The 20,200-nt window shown below is 35.8% G+C and overlaps 1 protein-coding gene and 1 long non-coding RNA gene across 6 annotated transcripts; both read left to right on the top strand.

The window, feature by feature from the left end:
- The first annotated feature begins 2,616 nt into the window (after nt 1–2,616).
- Nucleotides 2,617–3,189, top strand: LOC145575666 (putative mitochondrial protein AtMg00310). Its single transcript, XM_081633492.1, has one exon. It carries the CDS (start codon nt 2,617–2,619, stop codon nt 3,187–3,189), a length of 573 nt encoding a protein of 190 aa, XP_081489618.1.
- A 4,888-nt stretch (nt 3,190–8,077) lies between these two features.
- LOC145587737 (uncharacterized) lies at nt 8,078–19,951 on the top strand. Of its 5 annotated transcripts, XR_014101414.1 has the most exons (6): nt 8,078–8,229; nt 8,536–8,606; nt 10,539–10,610; nt 10,992–11,090; nt 11,523–11,820; nt 19,330–19,951. It is a non-coding gene; the product is annotated as an uncharacterized LOC145587737 (long non-coding RNA). The 5 variants fall into 5 exon arrangements; XR_014101410.1 differs by lacking the exon at nt 19,330–19,951 and having other exon boundaries at nt 11,523–12,403; XR_014101419.1 differs by lacking the exon at nt 19,330–19,951 and having other exon boundaries at nt 10,961–11,090; nt 11,523–12,403.
- Nucleotides 19,952–20,200: the final 249 nt, after the last annotated feature.

The following is a 20,200-nucleotide window of genomic DNA, read 5'->3' as shown; positions in this document are numbered from 1 at the left end:
CTCTTTTAATCTCCTAATCCCTTCCCTAATAAAACTTGTTAAAATCATACTTTCCTAAAATAAACCCCAACTTTTATAAAATAATAATTAAATAAACTTTCCTTTTTATAAAATACTTCCAAACTTATATAAAATAAATAATTAAAATGCCATACTTAAAACATTAAAATTATTTAAATACTTTTACAAAATACATATTTTAGATAAAACACGTATAAAAATACGGGGTATTACACTAATGGACAATATTTTCATTGTTCAATCTCTCTCTAATCACTTTTTCACTCGGTCACTCTTCTTTTTCATGGGCATTTTATTGTTCATAATTTTTCCCCACCAATAATAAAAAAATTAAAAAAAAAATATCATTCTCTTTCCTAATTCTTACCATACTCTAGGGTGGCCTATGCGTGCGATGCGCTCGGTGTTATGTCTTCGTCAAGTGCAATTACTAGATATATAATGGATCAAATTATGGAGATAATTAAGTTCGTTCTTTTGGGTCATCGTATTATCATAGCTAGAGCCTAGAGGTACTTACGATCTTTGGGCTAGTAAAATAGCTTAAAGCCCAATGAACGGATCCTATAAGGTCATACAAAGGGCCTAGATTGAGCATTAGAGGAAGAGGCCCATCATGGGTCTTCTCCCTCTATGTGGGCCATATGGAAGAGTATAGGTGGATTGGGCTTGCTTCCTAGTCTAGTTATAATATGATTATAAATAGACTAGGTGCCTAGGGCTGAACAGAATATTCAGTGATCATTGATCAAACCCTAATTAGCAAACACAAGCCAACCCCTCACAAACTCTCTCTCACTCTCGTCCGTCATCTTTGGTGTGCGACAGTGGTGTGTGCACAGTGGTGGTGGTTCGTGGTGGTGGCCGGTTGTCCGCAAAGGTGGTGATCGTGGTTATCCTCCTTCACTTGACCAATCTAGTTTTGGTGGATAGCTCATTCCAATCCCGTGGACTAAGTAGTGGAGCAACGCTTGGGGCTCTATTCTCTCCCTAATTGGTAGTTAATCGCAACGTGAAAATCACGCGTCAAAGGTATGTATTATGTGATTCTTTATGTGTTATGCTTGTAGATCCTGTTTAGGTGCGAACGAATATGATTTGTGAAATTCCGTATTAAAGTACCTATAAATTCTTACAGTGGTATCAGTTAACCTCCTGCATTAACGCATATTGATCATAAATCTTTGATGTCCACAAATTTTTAATCAATTAAGGGAGGAATTTAAATATGAATTCAATCACATAATTAAAATAGTGATTTTAATTTATTGGAATATGTTAAAATGGTGATTTTAATTGCTCAAATAAACCTAACCCTAGCCGTTATGTTCCTTATTGTGAAGAACCCTAATTTTGATAATCTGGTTCAATTTTATATGTAATTTAATTTAATCAAACTAATTATACATTAAATTAGTTATTGTATAATTAATTAATTCATGTAAAAATGTTTTATATGTATGTTTAAATTAAATTATTAAGTGCCTTGATCAATTAAAATGTTGCAATATGATTGCAAAATACAAGATAAGATCTAGTTTTGATTTTAATTTAATCGATTTACAAGGCATAAAATTGGGGAGATAGAGAGAAGCTAAGAAAACTAAAGGCGACTGGGGAGAGAGGGGGGTTGGGGGGAAAGTGTACAAGTGTAATCTATAAATTTTAAAAGCCTTTTAGAGGATGAAATAGGGATAAAAAGAATTAGAAAGTAAGAAAGAGACTAAGCCCTGTTCTTTTGAGCTTCTGGGCAGAGCAGAGCAGATTTCAGCAGAGCAAAGCAAAGCAGATTTCAGCCGAGCAGAGCAGAGCATATTTTATTATTATTATTATTATTATTATTATTATTATTATTATTATTATTATTATTATTATTATTATTATTATCATTATTATTATTATTACTACTACTACTATTATTATTATTATTAAATATTTATTATTATTATTATTATTATTATTATTATTTATTATTATTATTATTATTATTATTAATATTATTATTATTAATATTATTATTATTATTATTATTATTATTATTATTATTATTATTATTATTATTATTATTATTATTACTACTACTACTACTACTACTACTACTACTACTACTACTACTACTACTACTACTACTACTACTACTACTATTACTAATATTATCACATTATTATTATAGTCATTAAATTTTTAAAGTTAAATATTAATTATTATTATATTAATTATAATTATTATTAAATATTATTTAATTATTATTATTATTAAAAATTAATAATTAGTATTATCTTTAAATATTAGTTATTATCTTAATATTAATTGCTATTATAAAAATCAATTATTGTTATTATAATTAATATTATTAGTTATAAGTATTATTATTACTATTAGTATAATTGCTATTATTATTATTATTATTAAATATTAATTATTATTGTTATTATTATTATTATTATTGTTATTAATAATTATAAATAATATTATATTATTGTTGACATTCATGATAGTTATTTGGGCCTTCTGACTGTGGTTGGGCGCTCCAAAAAGGTTATCACGAAAGGGGTTAAGGAGAAATTATGGAAAAAACTTCAAGGGTGGAAGGGGATGGTGCTTTCTAAGGCGGGTAGGGAGGTCATGATAAAGGCAGTGGCCCAATCTCTCCCTACCTATGTGATGAGTGTGTTCAAGCTTCCGCCCTCTTTTTGTGATGAGATAAGATCCCTGATTTCTCAATTTTGGTGGGGTCAAAAGCAAGGGGAAAGAAAGATCCATTGGTTGGCGTGGAAGAAGTTATGTCGAACAAAGAAAGAGGGTGGGCTAGGATTTAAGGATTTTAAATTGTTCAACTGGGCTCTTCTTGGGAAGCAGGCATGGAGATTAATAAAGAACCCAGGAATTCTATTGGAGCAGGTTTTGAGAGCAAGGTACTATCCAAATTCGACTTTTTTGGAGTCGAATGTGGGCTCTTTCCCTAGTTATACTTGGAGAGGGATTTGGGAGTCGAAATGGGTGGTACGTAGAGGATTGAGGTGGAGGGTGGGAAATGGAGAACAAATAAATGTTTGGAATGATGCTTGGGTGCCAGGGACACAATCGGGTAAAATTATTTCTCCTCGGGGTAGTGCAAGGGAGAACTTGATGGTTAGTGAGCTGATCAACCAGTCAGATGGCAGCTGAAATATGAGCGCCCTTTCTCAATATTTCTTCCAATTTGAGAAAGAAAGGATCTTAAGCATTCCATTGAGTAACAGAAGCCCTGCGGATGAGTTGTATTGGGACCTTGAGAAGAATGGAATTTACACTGTGAGGTCGGCATATAGAGCCTTATTCGATGACAATTGGCAGAGAGAAGAACCTGCTACTTCTTTTACTCCAAATTTTTGGCCGAAAATCTGGAGTCTGCACGCATTACCCAGGGTGAAAGTATTTGCTTGGCGAGCTTTACAGAATGCAATTCCAACAAAAAAAGGGATCAACTGTCGTATTGCTAGTCATGATCCAATTTGCAGTATATGTCATCGAGATGAGGAATCGGTGATGCATGCACTTAAAGAGTGCAATCTTGCAAAAGAAATTTGGAGAAGAAGTGAATTTAATTCCCTTGCTGAGAGGGAGTTTCGATGGGTATTAGATTGGTGGGAGAACGCTTTCGGGGAATTGGATGAGAAGGGTAGAGTGGGGTTTATCACTCTTTGTTGGGCAATTTGGGGGGCTCGCAACAAGCTGGTGGTGGCTAATGAAGTTCCTGATGTTGATGATGTGCTCAGGTATGCAATGAAAATTAGTATCGAAGGGTGGGAAGCTAATGGGAAGGGGGATAGGCAGGTGAAAGGGGCAGGAGGTGAATTACCTACAACATGGTCTTGCCCAAGTGAGGGTTGGGTTAAGATCAACACTGATGTAGGAGTGCTGGGAGATGTAGGTACAGGTTTGGGGGTGGTCTGCAGAGCAAGTACAGGGGAGGTGCTCTGGTGCGCTGCAATTCAGAGTCCAGAGAAGTGGGAGCCGAGAGTTGGGGAAGCTAAAGCCATCTTCTGGGGACTGCAGTTGGCGAAGGAGGATGGGTTGCGTAATGTCGTGGTGGAAAACGATAATCTGAGTGTTATTGAAGCTCTTCGTAGCAGTTCGATGGGGCTGAGCTCGATTTATTTAGTTTTAGATGATATTAAAGTTTTATGTCCTAGTTTTGATAATGTAGTTTGGTCTTTTATTAAGAGGCGTGTGAATAATGTAGCACATGCACTGGCACACTTCCAACCTTGGGAGTTCGGCCAACGTGTGTGGAAGGATGTAATCCCGCCTCGGGTTATTGACATTGCTTCTCTTGATTTAATCTAAGTTTCCCTCTGATGGGGTTTAATAAAAAAAAATAAATAATATTATATTATTATTATTATTATTAAATATTAATAATTAATTATTATTACTATTTTTTTATTTTTTATTAAATATCAATAATTAATTATTGTTATTATTATTATTAAGTATTAATTATTATTATAATTAAATATTAATTATTTATTATTATTAAATATTAATTATTTATTATTATTAAATATTATTTATTTATTATTATTATTATAAAATATTAATTATTATTATTAAATATTAAATATTAATTATTTATTATTATTATTAAATATTAATTATTATTATAATAATTTAATATTAAGTATTAATTTTAAGTAGAGCAGAGCAGGCAAAGCAGAGCAGATTGAAGCAGAGCAGAGCAGATTTCAGCAAAGCAGCTCTAAAGAACGGGGCCTAAGAGAAAGAGAACGGTGCCATGGACTATTAAAGGAATGATTAAATAATATGGGAACAAGTTTGATCTACAAATGTCAGATCCATTAAAAAGGGGGGGGGGGAAGAGAGGGGGATTTAGTGCAAGGTGCAACAGAGGAAAGAAGAGGTGAGAAACAATTCAATAGACCATGTTGAGTTTTTAATTGTGGAAGACACTTAGAAGATATAGAGGAAGAAAATGGAGAAAAAATGGGAATATGAAAAAAAGAAGGTAAAATAACGATGAGTTTAACTTATCCTAAAAATACCGGTATTTTTAATAATAATGGTCTTCCATTATTTCCAAAGGACGTTTTAGTAATCGGGATACTAAATTATCCTCCTCTTAAAAACCGAAATATACTAATTTTATTTATCTTATTATAGTTTTAACATTGTGCCCTTAAAATTAAATTAAACTATATAAAATATTACTAATAACAATTAAATGGTTATTTTTTTATTCATGTGGTATATAATACAAAGGTTAGGAAAGGGTAGGGTTGTGAAACTCCAATTTCCTCACCGGCACCGTGTAATGGCGATGGACGAATATGAGCTAATCCGGTCGTTGAGGATAGACTTCAATCTAATCCCAATCGAAGGACATGTTACTACTTACTCTTCCCGTCTGAAGGAGTGCAATACAGACCATAATCGGAAACCGAAAATCAGTGTTAGCCTCAACAAATCCGGATGATGTGAAGATATGCCCATCACTGGAGTGTTCGTGTTTTGGAAGTGAGCGGTGGTATGATGATAGGGGCCATGATGAGCAGTTGAGAGATGGCGATCACGGCTACATCATCATCCGTGGCACTACTCTGGACTCGTTAGTTGATCTCATTACAGGTACAGATTGGGATGAAAAGTTTAACAACGCCAGACGACTTCTTGTCAATGAGCTCAATTGCACTTTCTTTAATTGTTGTGGCAAAAGATCTCACCTTCTTATCACTCACTTTAATCCGTCTCATCATCCTCGTCTCTTCATCAATCTTGTTGCTTCTCACTCTCAAACTCAACCGCCTACAGTCCATCTCAAGCAGTTTGATCTTTGTGTTGAAGCATCGCTCCGAAACTTCCTCCACTCCCTTGCCAAAATTAGGTAATACACCTATGATATATGATATGAATAACACATACATACAACAAAAATTAATTACTTTACTTCACTCCTCCTTGTAGGGATATTGATTTTGGCCACTACCGTGTCTCCGTTCAATTTAAGAATTACAAACAAGCTTACAAAGCTTTGAAAAAATTGTGCGGTTATTCTCTGAAAAAGGTAAGGATTGGATTATTTTTTCTCTAATTAGGTATGTAACGTTGTTGTTGTTAGTTAGATTTTAAACATACAAGAGATGGTTTTGCTATTTAGTCTCCTTCCTATTGAATTAGAATTAATAGGTACTGTTGTTAATAATTTGTTGGAGGAATTATATGTTTCCACACACCACAACTTACTTACACGGAAGACCTTGGAAAATGTTAAAAGAGGGAATTAATTAGCCATAAAAACACCAGTTTATTTAACTACCCGTAGGGCAATTCAAAATTTTATGGCTTCTTTGAGAACCGATTATGTATGAGTGCCCAAGTTCGATTATATTCCACACACCACACTTACTTACATGGAATTAACTTGGTCAAGACCATGGAAATTATTATTACTTCCTCTAGAAAACTCGCAACAATTGGGTATTATTTGTGAGACATAAAGTATTCAATTGTTGCGAGTAATCTGAAACGGAGTAAGTATTATAAATATGCATGGAAGTAGTATATGTAGGACATTCTTTTACAATCATCTTAATTTAATACGAAGTACAATATTTCCAATACATGACTGTACTTTGAGAATGGAAGTGAAAAAACCAATTCAACCTGTTGACTTTATATGATATGTGATCTGCAGAAGGGGGAAAACCATGTGGTTGATTATCAATTGACATTGAAAGACGACGAGAAGTTGTCTAGAGTATCACTTTTTTGTGGCTCCTTTGATGATGAAGTGCTAGCCTACAAATGCAGCGAGAATAGCTACAAAGCATACAATGAATCAGCTACATTTCAAGCTCTAAATAACCGAGTATCGATGCTCGAGAAAGAGTTCAACTTGGTTAAATCCTTAACAGAGAATTCCATTCCCCAGTCTGATTTTAAGGGATCAACTAAAGCCCGGGCTTTGAATCACCGAGCAGCAATGCTTCAGGAGAGCTTGAACTTGGTCAAATCCGTAATGGACAGCAGAGGTTGTTTCAACAACCATGATGAATCAGAATCACCATTTAGCAGTCTGGCTCTGGCTCTGGCTCTGAGAAACCGAGTGTCAACCTTTGATAAGGAATTGAGCACTCTCAAAGCTCTACTGGAGGATGCTTGCATTAGTAGGACTCGGGCTCTTGAGATTCGAGTGGCAATGCTTGAAAAGGAATTGAATGCTGTGAAAGACAACGTGGTCATCAAGGAATCATCCCATGATGATCAGGCTCAGGCTCTGAAGCGTTGCAAACGCTTGAGAAGGGAATGATTGAACCACTCACTTTGTAACACAATGGAGGAGGAATCAATCTCTGGTGCTAGCTAGCTAGTTGTTGTGTTAGTTTAAGCTATCTATTTAGATATCCTTTAATTTAGTCGTGTTTAAGTTATTAAGGTGTCCTTTATTTAATGTGTTTTAAGTTATCATCTAGGTGTCCTTTAGTTGTTGTGTTTAAGTTATTTCAGTGTTATAACTTAATCATCTGTTTTTCTAAACAAAAAGAAAAAAACTTAAATCATCTGATAATATTAATGGTTATTTGATGCAAATGACTGATGTTATTTTAAGTAATGTATATTAACATTGGTGCCTACTGTACACTTGGTCAGTTGAGGTAGTGGTGGTCAAGGTTATCGTGTTTGGGCTACAGCAGGCTCTGCAGTGTTTATGCTCGTTGCGTGAAGTTGGAAAGTGACTGTCTCATGGTCATTAACAAGGGGCTAGCTAATGATGGGTCTTTGCTAGGAACATTAATTCGTGAGATTTTGTTAGTTGTTTCTTCATTTGTTTTTGTTTCTTTTAATCATATATATACTTAGAGAAGCCAGTGAAGCGGCTCATGTGATGGCTCATTTCACCCGGTTTGTTGAGGACGTTGTATCTTCAGACTTGTGTTTTACTTTCGATAATAAGTGACTGCCTTTGGCTTTTTCATAAAAAAAAAAAAGGTAGTATTGCAGTTTATTTAAGCACTTCATCCTCAACCCTTAAAATGTTTCACTTGTTCCCCTTGTGAACAGTGTCCACATGTGTGGGAGGCATGTGTGCAGCTATTGTGATGTGGCAAGAGAATAATTTCTTTCTTCATTTTATGTCTCTGATGAGTTGCTTTTTGGCTTAAAATTTAGCCGCTGAATGAGGAGATAGAAAACGGATCTAGAACGAAGGTGAAGGTGGAATCATTGGCCAAGATTTTTGTTTTTTACCTGTCATTTGCTAATTTTTATTGTGGGTACGATTGATTGAGTTTTAGATGTTAATTTTGCCAATATGTGCTAAATTGTTAATTTATTTTGATAGAATTGATCTACTAAATTACTTTTTTGTAAGGGAAGATCTACTAAATTAGTAATAGTCTAGAATTAAGGATTCTGTATTGTGATTTTTTTTTTTTTTTTTTTTATTATTATTTTTTTTATATATATAACCTTAATTATCAAAGCATAAGCCCTAATTAGTTTTTGTTTGGGCAGATTCTTGGGAAAGCCGGGTTCTTGAATCCTAGAGGAAGTGTCAAGGACAGGATTGCTGTGCCATAAAAGAGGTAATTTAAGCCGAGTTCTCATGCTATATGCTTAATTGATTGTGGTTCGTGTGGATTTAAGTCCTGCATTTTGGTATTTTGGATGTTCAAATATTGGCAAATCTATGAGTATCTCATATATTATGTGTGTACTCCTACATGCTATTGCTGGGTTTAGATTAAGTATAATCAGCCCCCTCTATCCTGCTTGGAGCGGGAGCATTAAACATTGAGGTAATGATGTCATTGTTGCTAACCTCGTGACAAATACTGGTATTTTGAATTAAGAGCCAGTTTTCTTGATTTCAAGAATATCCTGCAGTATTTAGGATAGATTGGTTGTTGGCATATGCCAAAAATAAGTGGATAAAGGCCAATTGGGCCATAAAGCTAAAAGAAACTGCATAAAACTCAAAGAATATCTGATTGAAATTGTATTTAAATTTCATAATTTGAAAACAAGGCCGAAGAATTTCACAACTTCGGCTGTTCTGATCCTTGTTGGAAAGCAGCTAAAAGTTGAATGAAAGCTATGCATAACCAGCTTGTTTCTCTCTTTAAGCTTCTCATTTAACCTTTTTCTGGTCAAGGTTTGATATCTTTGACCAGCTTAGATTCATATCCTCTATCCATTAGGCTTAAGCTATTTTATTCTATTTTGATTAGTTTATGCGTATAAATTTCTCCACATTTTTTTTACCTGCAATTTGATGAATCCTTGCCTCCTTGGTGAAATTCTACCTGATGCACTAAAAACTTATAAGTTGAGTATAGATGTCAGCACTAGCAGTCTATCAGACAGTTGTTCAACCCTCTGAATTTCAGGAGTCACTCTTTTAACTCCATGCCTAAGTTGATTATTGAAATGTCATGCTTCGTTATTCAACCCTAACTGTTTGCATTAACCATGAAATTGCATTATTCAAGAGAGCAAAACTTTCAGTGTTTTTTTTTTTTTTTTTTTTTTTTTTTGGCAAAATTATTGATCATATGATCATATCTTTTGTCTTTATGTTGTGAGTTTACCTATTCTTATGTCATGTAAACATTATTGGTCATCAATTCAGGTTCATATTTGAATATCATTAAAAAAAAAAAAAAAAAAGGGGTGTTAAATCTTTGTCTTTATCCAGCACTTAAGTTGTTGCAGTCAATAGATGAGCCAATTCCTAAGATAATGGGTGCTAGAGTTTCTTAGAAAGCCGCCAAGTAGAAATTCATTCAAATAGTTACCAAGAATACAAGAAACATGTAGCTTCAAGATTTGATATTTTTCATCAGTGTGAAGTTTATGTGGTGGAACATTGGAAACTATAACCTATGATCTTTCTAGAGATTTTGTCCCGCATCATGCCTATATGACCTTTATTAGCAATGGCATATGCTGATTTTTATCTCCCTATTAAGTGGATGACATGGGATGCTAGAAGATTTGAGTTGTAATAGATTTTTCAATTGGGATTAGGTCACTGATCATGGTGATTTCTTTGATTTTGGTCCTGAGTTTAGTTTCCTGCTTGAAGATGAACGTCTTTCTTATGCACAATTATCAGGTTTGTCTGATTAATAATATTATGCATGGTTTCTGTAATTTTTTAATCTAATGCATAATAATCTTTTGTGTAAAAAGCTACAATTGATGATTTGTTGGCTAACACATGAAATTTTCAGGCCAATATTGCTCTTGTCTCTACTTTTCTTTGTTATGGAACTTAGGCCTCTTAATGATCTTTTCTTCATATATCTTGGCGTGGGTACAAGCAAATACTTTTTTTGATTGTTATAGCGAAAAATTGATAAACATCTGCTTTGTACGTAACTAAAAATCAACCCCAAATTGCATCAAGTCACCCCCAAATTGCATCAAATCACCCCCTTCGTATAAAGTTGCTACTAGATCTGACCTTTGTTTTTTATTTCTCTTTCTTTTCTTTTGATCTTATGGTTTTGCAGATTGAGGAGCTTCGGAAGCGATTCGAGGCTACACAAAAAACCGGTTAAGAGAAGGATGAAAGAGAATTAAAGGTGAGGATGTTGGACATTGTGATTTTATGGAATTTATTTGTGGGTATACTTTGATTGTTTTGCAAATATCAGTTTAAAATGACAAGTGAAGTTTAAAAGAATGGTTTTGGACAAGAAGTGGTAATTTTCTTTTTAATTTCTCTTTTTTCATTGTTCTACTGGTATTGATTTCTTGTCATTTTCTTTTTAATTTCCCTTTTTTCATTTTTCTACTGGTATCGATTTTCTTAATGTTTGTTCAACCAGACTTGACAGATAAAGGGTTTGTGATCAGTACACTCACTACATGTATCTTTGCTGGATCACACACTAATTTTAATATTGTGTTCTATATAAACTATGTTGTCCAGTACATCATCAAGCTAAAACTTCCATTTGCAGCAGCACAGTTTGTCTCTTAGTTTGAAGGGAACTATGTGCAATCTCACCATGCTTAAATTAAGCAGTGAAACTTCAAGCATTTTTCAACCAGTGTACGAGGTTAGTCACCAATTCAATGTCTGCTTCTTATAAAATCGAAGATTATACGAGGATAGTCACCAAGGACGGCTTCTTATAGGTGTTTGTTAACTAATTGTTTTCATGACATGTTATGCTCATTTATGAAGTAGAATAATTATCATGCTAGATTGGTGAATGAAAATTACGGGATTTTAGAACCCAAATAGTAATATGTGATTATACGCTGGTTAGAATACCAATGAATTTTAGATGGTGAACTATTTCAATTAACTGAGAATTTGCAATAGAAAAAGCTATGAATGAAATAGAGATGGGAAGGGGTGATAATTATTATTATTATTTATTTTAGTGTGCTAACTTTTTTTGCCAATATTCATTACAATTCTTTGTTCTCCTTCACTGAAATGATGATATTGTAGCATTCTCATCCTCTTAAGTGTGGGCGTGCAGGGCTAGGAATTGCCCATCGAGTGGTGGTGGCAGGTATCCTTCATAATCTGAATTTGGTAGCTTTGGTCTTCAGGGAGATTGTGATTATAACTGTTATTATGAGCGTGCTGCTGGGGGGTGCTATGATAGTGGAGACCGTTTGGAGAACATAGATGGTTATGTGTTCCCGTGATCGTTGCAGCACTGAAAAGTACCCCACCTGCTGGTGATTGTTATAGAAGCGATAAATATATGGATTGATGCCCCTAAAATGGATATGGTCAGGATAGAGATATGGAGGTGTAAGAGGTGGTGATAGGTATGCTGATGGTCAATTCTGATTAAAATATTAGACTTTATTTACTCAAATTAATTAATTAATTAATTAGGCAAAGTTCTTTTAGTCATTAATGTATTTAATCTCAACACATGTCAAACAAACGGTTAAGGAAAATATATATCATATGCACAACAAATAATACACAATTAGTCAAGTAGGCACAATATGATGCAATGCGTATGCAACCTAACCATGGCTCTAGTTCTCTAAAGTTCGGGATATGGTTTAGTCAATAAAGGGTCCATGGTTAATTGTCCGGATGCACCGCGCGGAAGCCTAACCGTGAAGGGTTGGCGCGAGTGGATGGGACACCACGAGTTTTAGAAAAACTCGCTTTCCATGGTTTTGGTGAATTCAACAATCTCGGATGTACCGTGTGTTGCTCAAAGCGTTCAATCAGGTAGATGGAGCATGATTTCCCAGAGGGTTATGTCCATATGTAGAACATATATGGGTTTCAGAAAAGTGAGAAAAACTCAATCAGGAAGTAGGATCGAGCAAACAATGCGAAAAACTGGTCGAAATTAGAACGCATATTTCTGGCTCGGTATTGGAGGAATTTGGCGCCAACAAACAGAGCTTGGCACCAGGTTTTAGCTGTAGCGCCTGGCGACCAGCTGGTCGTCTGGCGCTACAGTTAAATGTCTGGCGCCAATGCTCTGGTCGCTTAACGCTAATTCCTACATGCCTCAGCAGCTTTCTCTGCTCGATAAAATTTTCCAGTTTCGCGTAGTGTTATTTCGGACCTAGTTGTGAAAGATATTTCTCAAATTTCCTATGTGTAAAATCCTATGTTTTTAACTCATTACGGATGGTCTTTCCAATGAGATCTTTTTTATGCATATGACAATAATGTTAATCAAAATTACGCACATGAAATACTTAGAACGTTTCGAGTCTCATCCACTCATTCTAAATCATTGCCGAAACAAATTCAGGAATTAAAATAGAAATCCTCCCCGGTGGAGTCGCCAAAAACTGTAGGGAATAATTTCAAGCGTTAACCCCTAGCTCGAACCCCACTGTGATCATACACTAAAGTACGGTGGCGTCCAAAGAGAAACAAGATAGAGCAAAAGAGTCGCCAACAAGCTAAGTTTTTTAGGAACTTGTAAACCGTTCACGAGGTGAAGGTTACACCCCTTAACGATCCAAGAGATCGTCAACTCCACAAGGTCTTGAACCAAATAGGGTTCGGGGATGAAGGTACAAATCCAACCTAAAAGAGATTGAACCTGCCCTAATAATAGGCCTCTACTTTATTCTGATCGTATTCATGTGCGCTTTCTGACTAACATACAATCAATAGGATTAACCCTAAACCTGTTTATCTATGTTGGTTGAATATTAAGGCACAAATTAAACTATTATTGGCGATCACTTGAATTATAATCAAATTAACCCTAAACAATATTATTAATTATCTTATTAAGCGTGATTACAAGTACCAAATTCCCTTTAAACATGCATAAAAGGTGATCAAGCAATAACAATAAATATAAAGCAACATAATAAATAATTATAATCATAAAATTATAATCATAATAATCATTCAATTATAATAACCATAACAATCATACTTAAAAATAATCATCATAAATTATAACAATTATAATCATAAATCATAAAAATAATCATAATAATATTAAAGCATAATAATAGCAAGATCCTAGGCATGATACTAACAAGATTAATAACAAACCCTAGCATGTCACTAAGCAATAAAAATCAAATCTTTAACCCTAACATGATACTAACAATCATAAATATTAGGAAGAACATAAGAGGCATCATAACGATCATACTTGATATTAAAGTTACCCTAGACATGATACTAGGAATCAAAATAACAATCTAAGCATGATTTCTACATCATAATATCAATGAAAACCATTAAAGTACTTACTTTGATGCCTCGCACCTCTTTCTAATAACAAAATACACACGTTAGTAACTTCAAGGAAAATAATAAACAAAACAATTAAATTAAATAATGGAAAGAGAGATTTGGGATCAAACCCTCAGAGATTAAACCTTTCACGTCTAGGGCGAAGGCAACTTCGAATATGGCTAGGTGTGTCTAGATTTAATGAATGCAGAATTTTTATAATTGAGAGAAGCTAGTTTAGAAAAGAGAGAGAGAATGAATTTGTAGATTGGTAAAAATAAGAATTGATGATTGTAGGTGAGAACTGGTTATCGAAAACGGAGTTTTTAGCACGTTATTTATAGAGAAAAATCAGCCAAAAAGATAAAATATCAAAACAGAGTTCTGGCGCAAATAAAACCTTATTAGCGCCAACGCTGGCTATTGGCGCCAGGCGCCAACATTAGCGCCAGGCGCCAATGCTAGCGCCAGGCGCCAAGCGTAGCGCCAGGCGCTACAGCTGGCGTTTGGCGCTGATTTAAAATTTCACGCGTTTTCTTATAATCAGATAGAAATTGTCGTACAGGAGGATAAAATCGTATTTCCCTCAAAAATACTCTTTGATTTTAATTAAAACTTTGAAAAGTCAACAAAAGTCAATTTATCAATGCTAATTGAATTAGAAATGAAAAGAACCTTCTAGAAGAATCTAGAAAACTAAAATCTTTCCTAATTGCATTAGGAATGATAAATCTATATTAGGCCCTCCCCTAGATCATTGGGCCGCATATAAGGCTCAAACCGGGCCCAGTTCAGTAATTTAGCCATAACTTCCTCAATATTCATCGGAATTGGGCTTATAATATATCGTCGGAAAGTTCTCGTCAAGCCCCATCCAACTACACTACTATTGGACCCATATCATGGACCAGCTAAACTAGATTGGCTGTTTTCTTAAAATAAGTTTTCAAAAACAGAGAGAAGAGAAAAGAAATTAAAACTTTCCGCAACACTAAACTTTCCACACTTTCACTTCATTCGATTATGATTCAACGCGAACGGTACTCATCACTGGGTTTGGTTTTGGGGAGACACAAATGGGTGTCTACAAAAGCTGACGAAGCAGACTGACTCGACAAATCCCAAAGAGCCTCCAGTGCGCAACCGATCCCTGAAAACTCTACAATATCCTTTACCACATCGGGTAAGCTCCTAAAACAGGCCCGCAAGTCACCAGAACCATATAGTCTCATGCTAGCCTCACTTTAAAAAAAAGAGAAGAACAGAGAGTCAAAATAATAAAAACGGTTATTAAAAGAAAAGAGGGAAAGGAAAAGAAAGAAGGCGTAAGAAACTCACAATGTCGCGCCACCCTCGAATCGAGACGTGATGGTCTGGGTCCCACTTAAGGACCCTAGAGTCCCAGTTGGGAGGAGCCTCCCAGATCACATCCTCCTGGCGACGTCGATCAGTAGCGGCGCGTCGCTCTCGAACCTCCTCACGAGGCCGGGTCATCCTCTTTTGAGGGCGAACTACCTCGTCAGGATCAACTAGAATCTCCTCAGCGTAGACAAATGGAGGCGAATCCATGCTATGATAGACGAGATTTCTCTATTAGTTTATTTTTTTCCTAAAACTAATAATCGTGTTCTAGATCCATTTCGGCAGCATAACAGTTGCCGATAGGACAATACACAAAAATCGAATGCCACCCATACTTGGGGGCTACGATCCTGCAGTTAAACTCAGTAAATGGGGGCTTTTAATACCCACAAAAGCCATCCTATACCAGTTTCAACTAAGCATTCAAGGGATTATATTCAAAAATCTCAAAGAATAATTCATTTTTAGGCGAATAATAGTAACACCAACACAATTATCATCTACCAAACAATCTTGAAGTTCGAATATGGCAAAAACAAGCTAAGTATACACTTCGCGCCATTTTTTTTTTCAAAATTTATAAAATGTGGATTATGAAAGTAATACTAGTTTTAATACTATAATCTACTTCATAATCAACAAGTATAACCAAAATGAGCAAGAAAAGCAACAAATTCAAGTAGAATTCGAACAAGAAAAGCAAGAACGAACTTAAACAAAGAAATGCTCATACAAGGTTCAATACTTAACCATTTTTCATGAAATTTGTTGCAAAACATTCCTTAAACATAGCATAGTAACATAGAGCAAACAATTTCAAGAATAATGGACCGAATTAAAAACCCCCCAAATTCAAAATTTGGGGTTTATGGTTCGAAAATCGCTCCAATGCCAGCCAAAAATGAATGAATTTAAGCAAAAAACTTACATTGGATTATGGAAAATGTGAATTAAGAGCGAGATTTGCTTCCTTCAGCTTCGAAAATAGCAAAAAATGGAGTTCTTTAGAGTGAGAAAGAGTCAAAAATGGAGGATAGAAGGAAAGAGAGAGCGAAATGAAAAATCGCTTCTGCGATTTTCTATTTGCTGAACTGAATGTCGCGCACAACTCTAGAAGTTGCGCGTGACATAGCAGCGCAACTCAGAAAGATGCGCGCGCCTGGCCAGCACGACCTACTGAGTTACGCGCGGATACTGGTCACTAAAATGACCGGTATCGGGATTTTGATCCGTTTGATCATTTTTCGACGGTTTTTGCTCGTTATTAGACGTAATGGCGCGCAAATTATCAAAATAATTTTTAATTGCTTTGCATTTGTAGTTTATTTTCTTCTTTGATAGTTTTTTGCATCATCTTGCATGCACACCGTGCTTTGTGCCTTCCTCAATCATACGTTTTGAACGTTTTTCGTAAGCGTGCCTTAAGATGTTTCGTGGTGGTGCTTTACGTAAAAGCAACCATAGACAGGTTTGTCATTTTACTGTACTGACGTTATAAATGTCCGGGTTTTCTTTTTTTTTCACGTTCGAAGCAAAAGGAAGGCGTTTTCATGCAGCGTAAAAATGAAAATGGCGTAGCGTACAGCGTAAAATTGTACGGCGTAGGTGTTGCGTAAAATTTCACCTCAGCTCAAGCTTTGCGAGATCTACCTCTCGGAACTAAAAGGTAGACTATTTACTGTAGGCGTTAGGTCACGAGTCGACAGGCGCGCCGAACCTTCAGTAACAGGCACTTCTTAAATGGAATCAAACACGGTAGTTAGTGAGCTTACTAACTTACCGGACAGTTAGGGTGTCCGTCCACCCCCTATATAAAGAGCGACGAAACAATGTCGCACCCATGTAGTCACGTGCCCCCCGTCCTAAGACACGTGTACTCATCTTGTGGACAAAACTGCTGAGAGAGTTGTTGACTTTCTTCTTTCTCACTGGATTTGGATATATGCCTTCAGTCCTGAGACATGTATTTCTATCTTGTGGACATCTGGTTTGAATACCGGACCCGGCTCGAATGCCGGACCCCTTTTCGGTACAAATATCGAAAACCCCTTTTTATTCTTTTTACTTTGTTAAAGTCAGGTTAAAGTTTCAATGACATATCGAGGGACGTTAGACCAACGATGACATGATTGAGAGGAAATCATCCCCTTTTATTTTTTTTTTAAAACCGATCTCTTCTCATGACTTGACATCACCCAGAATACATTTACTTGTAAAAGTATTCTATAATTGCAAAGGATCAATCTAGATTCTTTAGCGCGTTAAGACTAGGGAAAACTTTCTCTAGCCTTAATAGCTACTTGTTTTAAACACTTAGCAAACCGAGGGCTGTTTCAACATCCTTAAACATTACTGAAAGATTCTCTAACCTTAGAGAACTTCGCAGAATGAGTCTCGGATTTTTCCTTGACTACTTTGATCATCGTCTATCCTAGACTTGATCAAAGTGGGGGCTAACTGTAGACATCTAATTTTGGCCTTCTGTCCCGACAGGAAGTGAAATGACGATAAATAAAGTCATCTTCATGTAGGATCAAAGAGAAGAATACTTATGGATAACTGGTTAAGCCACAAAACACAAAAGACTAGCCCGAATAAAAGAACAAGGCTAATACAAGGTCCAATTAACTAAACCCGATCATAATTATGCTTAAGCCCGTGCTTAAAACCCAATAATGACGGATTTAGGAGCGTCTAGGTTAAAATTTAAGCTGCCGCGGAAAATGTCGCGTGCATCTCACAAAGTCGCGCTCAGCAGTCGCGCGCAACTTATTAAGTTGCGCGCAGCACCATGCGCAACTTCTGGAGATGCGCTCGCGAAAGATTCAGATTATCAAAATATTGGAAAATCGAATCTTACCATAGAGCTGCGCGCAAGACAAATAGTTGCGCATGTATACCGCGTGCGACTTATTTACTTGCGCGCGACAATCGCACGCAACTCATCCGGTTGCGCGCGACACCTGCTGCGGCAGAATGCTCTAAACCCTAAACCTAATCATTCCCTATAAATAAGACCCTAATCCGAGGCTTAACCACACAGAAATATAACCTAAAATTCTGGCAGAATACTTGTGAACTTGTGCTTCTTAACCCTCTTGTCCTAACCACTCACCCTTTTCGATACTTTGTTACTACGGTGGAGGTTCCCCAACAAGAAGGAATCCATAAGTGTTCTAAACAGAGATCTAGCAAAGAGAAGTGGTAAATTCCCGAGCACTTAGTTAAATCATCTATATTTTCTTGTTTAAAAGAACCTTAATTAATCAATTAGTGTTGTTTGATCACCTTTAAAATAATTAATTAATCAATTCCACATAGTATCTTTCGTTAAATAAAGATTAGAATTGAATAAAATAATTGTTGGTTGATCACTTAAGACAAGGCGAATATTGTTTATTTTCTTGTTCTTTTCACGAATTTGATTAAATAATGATAACGACCTTACGATGTAATTCCTACGTGAATTAATGTGTGTAAATAAAATCAACTAACATAGTTATAGGTATCACGTTGCATATATTGTTTGGTAATGAAATTGTGCAAAGGAAGAGCTAGTAGAGGCCGCACTAGGGCTAGGATCGCGATTCCCCTCTAAAGGGAACGTTATCTTAGTACCCTCACTCCCGAACTCATTTCTGGTTTCTAGACAAATTTGGGCATGGGTAAACTTATGATTCATGCTAAATATCCCTTGAACTCTACTTGGGAGAAAGGCATGAACGAGGTTTATGGGTTTTCCTAAAACTAATTGGCGACTCCTACTTGTTCCTTACAAAAAAGCGTGTATGATATAATCATCTCTAATTCAAGGTCTCCCAAACAGTCAGGAATTCAAATCCTAATACACCCTAACAAGTGTAAAGTCCTAGGCTTTAAAGGGCCATGGGCATCTAAGGAGAAGGATCCCCTACGATGGGAACACCCTCCTTACAAGTGTCTTGAGGCTTTTCACAGGTTAAAGCACGCATCGATATCGGCACCCATCATATGTGCACCAGATTGGACTATTCCTTTCGAAATCATATGTGATGCAAGTGATTTTGCATTAGGTACCGTGCTAGGACAGAGAAAGAACAAAGTTTTGCATGCTATTTATTATGCAAGTAAAACTTTGGATGAAGCACAAGTTAACTATGCCACTACGGAGAAAGAGTTTCTTGCTGTGATTTATGCTTTAGAAAAATTTAGATCATATCTAGTTGGTTCTAAAGTTATTGTTTTTACTGACCATGCAGCTCTGAAGTATCTGATATCCAAGGCACAATCAAAGCCTAAGCTACTCCGTTGGGTTCTCTTGCTCCAGGACTTTGATGTTGAAATAAAAGATAAGAAAGGTTGTAGGCGTCGTTTGAAGTGCGCCTACGTTAAAGCATGTTGTGAATATGCTTGGCACTTATAGGAAGTGGGAATTGACATATACGATTAGGGACAAAGCAAAGTAGGGAGCCGCCAACAAGTTTTTAAGGAACTTGTAAACCGTTCACGGATCATAAAAGGCAACCACGATTAAGAGACAACGATAGGCAACAACGATTGGCCCGTGAAGGTTACACCCCATTCATAATCCATGAGATTACTAACTCCATATGGTTCAGAACCACGAAAGGAGGATCGAGGATGATAGTACAAAGTGAGTCATGGAGTCACATTCGCCCGTATTGCCCTCAACTCGATTCTTATAGCGATAAATGATTCCTGCGATCTCAAAGGCATTCAAACAAAGATTCAATTTGTTCCAAACTATTATTGAGATAAATTGGTTGAATATTAATGCAACACATAATTCTAAAATATTAGTGATCGCTTGATTAAACAACAAGATTAAAAAGGAACTTAAACCGGTTGTCCAAATTATCTTATTAGGCATGATTTTCAATTACACATTCCCTTTAAACATGCAATATGGTGATTAAAAATAATAATAGAATAAACATTAATATTGGAAGCAATTTAACCATAATATCGTTTGTTAAATCAAATCATAAATTAGCCTAATCATGATACTAGCAACAAGAATAAAAATAAGAGTAATTAAGTGATTAATTACTCACTTTCCGCGTTTTCTTGAATTGCTACATCATGAATAAATTGTTAGTAACTCCAATA

The sequence above is a fragment of the Chenopodium album genome, chromosome 2, assembly GCF_948465745.1.
Source record: "Chenopodium album chromosome 2, dcCheAlbu1.1, whole genome shotgun sequence".
NCBI classification, from domain to species: domain Eukaryota; kingdom Viridiplantae; phylum Streptophyta; class Magnoliopsida; order Caryophyllales; family Amaranthaceae; genus Chenopodium; species Chenopodium album.
Note: the sequence above shows the minus strand (reverse complement) of the source record. Positions and strands in the feature narration are given on the sequence as shown.

What these genes read in the sequence shown, in the direction of transcription:
- LOC145575666 (XM_081633492.1), top strand. Translation starts at nt 2,617, where the DNA reads ATGGTGCTTTCTAAGGCGGGTAGGGAGGTCATGATAAAGGCAGTGGCC.